The following is an 8,796-nucleotide window of genomic DNA, read 5'->3' as shown; positions in this document are numbered from 1 at the left end:
TACGAGAAAGCAAGAAAGAATAGTAGAAGTGCAGCACTTCTTACACAGTTTAAACTGTCCATCCAAAGACACGTTTTGTAGACAATGGCAGATAGCACCACCAACCTTTTCCACAGGTGTCTGCACCCATTATGACCGCCCTTAACTCGACAAGAAGTCCAAGTAGAACAAGAGAGAGGAAGAAGAAGAAGGAAGAGAAAACCCTAAGTAAAGACCGCAAGCAAAGGAACAACGCTAACAACAGTGGTGGCAGCTAGCAGCAGCTCAGAAAGGAGCGACCCCCATGTTTGCAGCAGCTGCCGTGGCGTAGAACCCGTCCTTGGGAAGAACATCCTCACCCTCCTACAAAGAACCAAGGCAAGAACAAAGGAAAAGTTACGTGAGATTCTTCGTTAAAGGAGCCAGAGAGAGGATCGAATTTGTTTTGGCTTCTTTACCGGCTGGCGCACGCTGGCCTTCTTCAGACCCTGGTCGGGCATCAGACCAAAATGGATGTGTGGGAAGTGAGCCCACTGGAAGAGGAGAAATTGAAGAACGTGAGATGAAAGATAGGCACAAGAGCGAGATAGAGGAAAAGGCTTACGTTCTTTGCAGCGGCGCTGAAGGCCTCTCTGTGCGTGATGTCGGGATTCCCAGCCTTAATGCGTTGGATTTCGTCCCTGCCATCAACCATTACCAGCATCAAGAAAGAGAAGAAACGATGAGAGCTTCAAGAAAGTTTTAGAGTTCTCCTCATCGTATTTACTCCCCCCGTGGTTTATCTTTTACTCTTCACTTACTTGATGAACCGGTTGTATGCGGAAGGAACTCTCTGCCTCTTCTCTGGAGCTGCACAGAAGAACATCATCGAGATCACCACAACAGTAACTAAAGGACAAAGAGGTGCAGTTGGGGCTGGTTTTATCGGTTGCAGGTCTGGGAACTATTTTGTGAATAGTCATGGTCGAACATGTTGGTGCTATGGACAAGATGATATGTGCTGGATTGATATCCAAGGGAACAAAGCAGAAGAGAGGAGCGAAGAGCTACTATTGCTACAGCGACGCTCTTGAAGGCGAGCAGCGGTGCAGTTAATGCAGCTGGTGGCTTTCTTCTGTTCGACCACGGACCGGAAGGCAACCTCCCATGTTGAGGAGTAAGCCTCATCTTAATTTACATTCAATAGCTCGGCATTTTGCCGCTCTTGCAATCATTCCTTTTGCCGTGTGATTATGAGAGTGGAATCGCAAGGATCTCAAAGCGAAGAAGGTGTTGGTGCAGCTGCTATAGTACTTAACACATTTTATCCAAGCCAGATGAACGTTGAGAACATGGAGTGAGGAAGTGGAGAAACAATCTCACGTCTGTTGACGACTGGGGTCCGTGGAAGCTCTTCTCCTACTCCTTTCACTGGCGCCATAGTGTTGCAGTTGCTGATGGTATTGTTGTTGGTGGTGGAGGTGATGCTGTTGATGAGGCGGCTGCTGCTGCTGCTGTTGTTGTTGTTGTTGCCATTGCACAGAATGGATGGATCCAGCAGCAAGCTCGGAGGCTGGCATTGTAGTTCATCCTAACCAGGGAAAATGACACAAATTAAGGACATGAAGATGAAGAGATGAAGACGACAAGGGTATGGACATGTACCAAAAGACTGGTGTGAGATGGGATCAAGCAGGGATGGGTAAGGTGGATTTGGTTAGCGGGCGGGAGATGAAGGCCCCTCATGTTGACGGAGAGAAGGTTGGTGCAGTGGCCACACCTCACAGTCACCGTCTTGAACAAACTGGTAAAGGGAACACTCACCTGCAAGACCACAGCAAAAGAGAGCACGGTAGGAGCAAGACAACAGTGAAAGCAAAAGGAGGAGGAGGAGAGCCAACCAAAGTGGGCAAATCGCATGAGCAAGACGGAAGCTCAAAAGAGAAACAAAAGAAGCGAACGAGAACAGGGGCATGAACAGTAGCGGCTGCCCAAGGAATAAAGGGGGAGGGAGGGAGGATGGAATAAGAGCGAGCATATACCGCGAGGACGGTGTCGCAAAGGTTGCAGTGGACGTAGCAGAGCTGCTCGGAAGGAGGAGGTGGGGAGAGGTGGTCCAAGGAAAAGGCGGCTGAGGAGGATGACATGCTGCGGCAGCTGTGATTTGATGGATGGCCAACCGAAGGAGATCTCTCCCCAGACAGAGAAAGACTGAGGGAGAGAGAGAGAGAGACGGAGGGGGAGGAATCAGGTCTTTTTCCCCAACGACTTGCTGCTTCCCCCTACTTGATTTGATGCTTTGATTGACTGATGATTCTATATTTCCTCGGATCTGTAGTTTCTGAGTTGAAAAATAGGTGGAGAGATGCAACAGATGAGAGAGAGAGAGAGAGAGAGAGACAGAGAGAGAGAGAGAGAGAGAGAGAGAAGAAGAAGAGAAGGAATGAGGAAAGATGGTGGAAGAAAGAGAAGAAAGGAGATGAGAAAGAGATCAAACAAAGTAAGCGTAGATAGATGAGATGGCTCATTCTGTCTGTGTGACAGAAGAGTCAGATATAGGCCAAAGAAACACACACACACACACACTCTCTCTCTCTCTCTCTCTCTCTCTCTCTCTCATACACAGTACAGCTTCCACCCAATACAGAGATATTGCTAAACAAAACAAAAGTATATGACAGAAAGAGTGATAAGGAATAGTCTTTTCAACACTGTTCTATCTGTTCTTGCTGCTGCATGAAGAATGTATGGTAATAATTTTCCTATGTCACTTGAGAATAATCATGTCTACCTTTTTTTTTTTCTGCTGTAACAATTATTCCTTTTTAAATATATATACATCAGAGTTGCCATTTCATTTTCCCATGTTGCACCAACATTTTATTTTAGATTTTTTTGGTTTTTATTGGAAAAAAATGTACATAAAATATGTATGCTAAAAGATCCAAGTTTTCCAAAATCCTCCAATATGTATATAAATATCACTATTTAAACATGTTCATCGAATTTGTTGAAATCTAAATTAAACTTTGTGTTTGGATAAAATTTAAGTTTAGGAGTTGGATTAGCATGAACTTTGCTAATAAACTTGGCCGAGTTGTGCCTCGTAACTTTTGTAATGGATCAAAAAAAATAGAGAAAGTAATTTAGAAGGTTCAAAATAGTGATAAATAATGTTTTTTGAGATTTTGTTGCCTCTTTTTTTTTCCTTCCATTAAATTATTTATTAATTTGGGTTATTTTTCAACAAAAAATATATATGAATCTACAAGACATGGCATTTCAATAACAAAAAAAAATTGTAATAATTAATAAAGATATTATTTCTGGGTTCAGGAAATTGTTGGATAGTCCAATTGATATGGATCATCACATCGCCAGGATTAACCAAGCTGGCAGAGGTCCGATTGACTGAATCCAGATGTTCCAGGTGAAACACGTCACATAAGGAATTGCAAACCTGTAATGGGGACCTTTCTGAGCCCAGGTTTAGGTTAAACGCCATGAAGCAGATCGATCACACATGCAAAGGTCCATGACTTGATTTGGGTTAGATGAGGACCATCTGATGATGCCCGTCGTTTTCCTCGAGCGCATTGTGTGTGTGTGTGTCATCGGTTGGTGCACCGTAGTGGACTGTGAAAATGACTCTTCCATGATCACTGTAACTGAGATAGATAATGTGTGTGTGCGTCTGTAGAGAGAAAGAGAGAGATAGAGCGTGTGTGCGTTAGTGGTCGTCATTTGCAATGTGAGACGGAGAGAGAAAGATGAAGAGGAGTGAGGGCAGGGGCGGCAGAGGTGGGGGGGGGGGGGGGGGGGGGCGGGGGGTGTGCGAGAGGAGGAGGAAGAAAGGGACGTCTGCATGGGCTTCCTAGCGTGCTTTCCCAGCTCACTTAGCTGTTGTTTTCGCAGTAACGAGGAGTAAGAAGAAGAAATGAACAGCAAGAGAGAGAGAGAGAGAGCGAGAGAGGCGTGATGCTTTCCCGTTTCCCGGATCCAGTAGACTAAGATAGGTGCAGTGCTGTAGTAATGCAGTTGCAGTACTGTAGATGGGGGCTTAGCCGCCCTCCACCTCCGGGTCCGCCTCCTTAGGGTGATATCCTCCTTGTCTCTTCTAAGCCCACTGCGCCTGTCGCCGGAGGCAGCGTGTTCCCGAAGAGAGAGAGAGAAGGGTGGGAGAATCAAGGAAACAAAAGCCTTACAACTTTCATGATTTGACCTCACACTTCCCCGCTCTCACTCAGCAACAAAAGAGCAGACAACAGCAGCGGACACAGATCCTCACTACCATCTCTCTCTCTCTCTCTTCTTCACTACCTTTGTCCTTTCCTAAACTCTCTCTTCTCTTTCCTCCTCTTTTTCAAACGTAGCTATTTGAAATCTTAACATTCTCCTCCACAAGCTTCGAGGCAAGCTGGGCTTCCATCGGTTCAAAACCCGGCAAGCACTCCTCCCTCTTTCTCCATTTACACTAAAGCCTGCATGCAGTCTGCTCCTTTCACCTTTAGCTCTTGTATTCCAGACTCCATGAAGATTCCATACGTAATCAACCATGTCCTCCCAATACGCAGTCGTGTATCCGATCGATGAGTTGGTGATGTGATGATGGGATGCACTTCCATTCGAGTTAGCATGAATGGCCATAGAGATCTGCTATAGCCGACTCTTTATTGTATCTGATCTGATGTGGTTGGTGGCAGCTGCACTCCAATCTATTGAATGCGCTTTAGCAGCATTGAGTAACTCGTTATACGAGAATTCGGCAATCTGTCCTGTCTCACCACACCAACCCTCCCATCCTCCTCCTCCTCCTCCTCTTCACTGCCAGCCCATACTCTAGACTGCCTTCCACCATTGCTGTACCTCTCTGATCTCGAGTCTTACGTGAGACCACAGGGCTGTGATGAACCCTGTCGGTTTGTGGACGCAAGGAGAAAGAGAGAGACGGAGAGACAGAGAGAGGAAATCGAGGAGAAACAACTGAGGAGAGTTAATGCTCGCCCACTGTACCTCTTTTTTTGTTGTTGCTGCTGCTGCTGTTGTTTTGTTCGCTTGTTGGGAGTTACCCACCTGAGCTCAGCTGCATGCTTCGCATCCGGCCATTCATCTCTCTTTCTCGATCTATCCATCGCATTCCAACCCCTCATTTCTCCGTCATTGCGACCCTCGTACAGAGTTCAAAGCAGCGGCATGCCCACAAGCATGTCGTACGCAGCTACTTTGAAGCGTTCTACGTGGCCAGCTACTGCATCGAAAGGTAGAGAGACTACCTCAGAGAAAATTAGGGTTTAGCTATCCGCTGTGGTTGCATTCATGACATCCTTCCAAAGTAGTCTCACATGCTACGAGTCACTCTTTACTCCTTCAGATATTATTATCTTGGGATGGATTTTTACATCGTAAATCTTGTGTTAATGTTTGTGTTGCATTACTAATTGTCTGAATTATTCTTTTGGCATCAAAATTTTACTTTCCAAATCGAATTATTTCTTTGAATCTATTGGTTTAGATTTCATGCTGTGATGGTGCTTAGCTACAAGCCCGGGAAAAGGGTACATGAGAATTGTGGTTCTATGAGCTCCGACGTATACAACACGAGGGCGGCGGGTTGATTGCATGCAAACTATTGACGTACCTGCACTCACATGCAATTATTATTGGTGTCGTTGTTGGGTTTCATGATAACACCATCGTAAGAGTTATTCGAAGAGCACCAATTAGATTCAAATTAGTTTTTAGATTATAAATTCAAAATTAAGAATAAAAAATTATTAGTAATCTCGACCATTTGGTGAAAGGGAGAGAGAGGTATAGGAATGAGAAATGAGTCTTTTCAAATTTATATGAGATGATTTGCATTGGGTTTTTGGCTTGGATTTGTGCTAACTCAAGAGAAAGTGATTCTTTATATTTGGTTTTTCGAGAATTTGGTTATCTATGTAGACAAATGTAAGGAGTGTGATTTTATCTTAACTTTCTAATATATTCTTTGGTTATTGATATCTAAGAATTTTTTTTTTTTGTTTCGAGGTATTCTATCCCTCCCAAAAGATAGCATCAAAAGTCAAATATTTAACATGAATTATTTTAGCTGACTTTACTATGGAGAATTTAGATGAAAGAAATTGTTTCACCTTTTGCTACATTTGGGTGAGGAAACTTGTTGTTTAGCAAGACGTAATTATAACATTAACGGGACTAAGAGAATCCAAAAAAGATAGTGAGAGGATTAAGAGGAGCTTAAGATAGAAGTGTATAAGTATTGTTCTTTTATTGATAGTATTATCGATAATATTACCATTGTTATTTGCTTTATTTGGTTAAAATTTTAACTAACAAGAAGCAAAATTTATATAAATTGAGGCTGAGGATGGAGGATAATAGGTGATAGAGTATATTATGGATTTCGTCACGTGGACAAGGCCTCAACCACGTTAGCATAACGCGGAACCTCAGGAGAAAGACGTGATGCCACGTCAGATGCACAATCAGGAATTCGGGACGACAACCGCTCCCCTTTCACACCTTTTGGAGTCACATGAGCTAGCATCGTCCCAAATAAGGACCACTTTGGGAAGCTCGGAATGGCGTCGGATGATGTCGTTCCACACATACCGGATGGCGGTCGTCCGAAGGTATTACCGGATGGCGATCTTCATGTGGGAGTCAGCCACCACATGAAGATCGCGTACGACCAACCCTCAAGCACCATAATAAAAGTCACATGCCAACATCTAGCAAAGGCGACGAAGGATTTTCTATAAAAAGTTTCACTGAGTTGATCTTTGGAGGGGCCTAAGTCGGGATAGCCCTCTCACCCCGACCTAGGCCGGTGTGCAGGAATCCAAAGGTGACGGAGGGCATGCTCACTGAAGAGGTGCATCTCGATCGACTCCGAGCTCAACCCGACCCGACGAAGGTATCATCCCCGAGACGATCCTGGACATTGACAATCGGATTAAGCCATACAGGCTCCTCGACCACGACGTAGAGGTTCACTGACAATAGGTTCTACATAAAGTATTTGAACATATGCAAAGAAATATTCGACTAACTAAAATTAATATTAAAATTGATTAAGAATACAAACCGTTATTATTTCTTACAACTACTTTGATAATTTTGTAGAGATATACGTCGTGGAAGGATACAGTAACACTTAAAATAAATTAAATAAGTTTCGATGTCTCATGCTACTTAAAAAAAATGATAAATCTGGAAATATAGATAAAGAGCATTATATAATCAAAGTGGAGATTCACGAGAATAATTTTTTGGTATGAACGAAGTCGGTCTTTAATTGTTATTCAATACTACAAATACAAAGAGTATAACAAATTATTTTCATGAGAATTAGCTATGCCTCAAAGTTCAGTAGAAACATTATTAGACATATTAAATGTGTATATTTTTAGTGAAAATAGTAAAAGAAAATTCTACACATTGAGAAATATGTTATATTAAATGTTCTATCACAATCTTTGGGCGAACATTAGCGAGTAATCGGGCAGATATGCCCGGATCCGCATCCGCATCCGCATTTGGATTCTGCATTTGGACTTGGGCACGGATCCGAACACCCGATGGATTCAAATCTTTACCCGCGAGAAGTTGGCCTGTTGGGAGCCCATACGATCGAAGCGGCGCGGACGGGTACACGGACGCGTGTTCGCACACAAGTTACGATACCTCTCTCTTGCGCCTCCGCCTCCGCCTCCGCCTCCGCCTCCGCCGATGGTCTCGGTGGCTAATCTCCTCGTCTACGTCGACGCCACGGCATTGGCTTTCGCATCACTTCTGTCCGCCAACCCTCTCAGACCGCTCTCTTCCTCTCGCCCTCTGCTCGTTTCCTCCTGGACACGCCGCCTCCTTACTTCCGGTGAGTTCTTCATCGTTTTCCTTCTTTACCGCATTCTGTCGAGCACTTGGTGTGTGTGTCCTGAGCTGCCTGTCGTCTGCAAGTGCGTGAAGCAAACTTAAAGGTCTTTGAATTAGTACCCATCACTCTGCTGTGAGGTAATTTGCACTGGTGAAAGATGAACCCGACTTGCTTTGTTGACCACCTCAGTCGGATGATGTTTGGCGCTCTCCCTCCATGGACCACTATAAATATGCAATCAATTGCGCATATCATTGGAAGGGATCAAATTAGGGCTTTGCTTCCGAAATCCTATATTGACTGCGATATCACATTTCTAATTATCTACCAGAATCAATTAGTGCTCTTTTGCTCGGTTAAACGAATCATATCGGTTTTCATTTCTTAGCAATAACTTAATTTTTCACACACAAACTAGAAATAAAAGAAGCATTTAGAAACCAAATGATGATTATTCTTCCTCTCTTCTGAGAGTTGAGGAATAGGATAGAATTCAAAGCTTTCATTAGGAAATTCAAAAGAACTTAAGCATGTTCTTATATTAAAGTTTGTGGAATCTAGGAAAACAAGTTAATTAACTCACTGATGTGTGTGTGATCTGAGGACATGTATTTCTTAATTGTAACATTTTTTGTTGTTCTATTATAATATACAATCATTCCTGCACACCTTTGTGCAATTTGAGCAAAAAAGAAAACGAAAAGAGAAAAGTGAACATTTTGGTCTTCCAGAAGCACAAAAAAACCTCTAATCAATTCGATTTCCTAAAGAATCGAAATACAATTTTTTTTGGAAAAAGTGTGACAAGCATATTTGCAGCATAATGTACAGATTCTTAGGCGGCAATGCCCTGAATCTTCACAAACTTGCCATGTATTCATAGTTGTTTATAAGTATTTATCATGTCAATGCAGATCAATATATATGAAAATGAATTGTGAAAGTAGAGAACTGAC

General features: G+C 43.2%; 1 protein-coding gene across 1 annotated transcript; it reads right to left on the bottom strand.

The window, feature by feature from the left end:
- LOC135652408 (protein YABBY 4-like) lies at positions 1–2,452 on the bottom strand. Its single transcript, XM_065173299.1, has 7 exons — positions 2,001–2,452; positions 1,624–1,782; positions 1,342–1,549; positions 780–828; positions 584–659; positions 438–512; positions 1–342 (listed from the first exon to the last, which is right to left on the bottom strand). The coding sequence occupies exons 1-7, from the start codon at positions 2,103–2,105 to the stop codon at positions 265–267; spliced, it is 750 nt and encodes a 249-aa protein (XP_065029371.1). The 5' UTR covers positions 2,106–2,452; the 3' UTR covers positions 1–264.
- Between the last annotated feature and the right edge of the window lie 6,344 nt (positions 2,453–8,796).

The sequence above is a fragment of the Musa acuminata genome, chromosome BXJ3-11 (genome assembly GCF_036884655.1).
Source record: "Musa acuminata AAA Group cultivar baxijiao chromosome BXJ3-11, Cavendish_Baxijiao_AAA, whole genome shotgun sequence".
Classification (NCBI taxonomy): domain Eukaryota; kingdom Viridiplantae; phylum Streptophyta; class Magnoliopsida; order Zingiberales; family Musaceae; genus Musa; species Musa acuminata.
The sequence above is the reverse complement of the archived record's forward strand: the minus strand, read 5'-3'. Positions and strand labels throughout refer to the sequence as shown.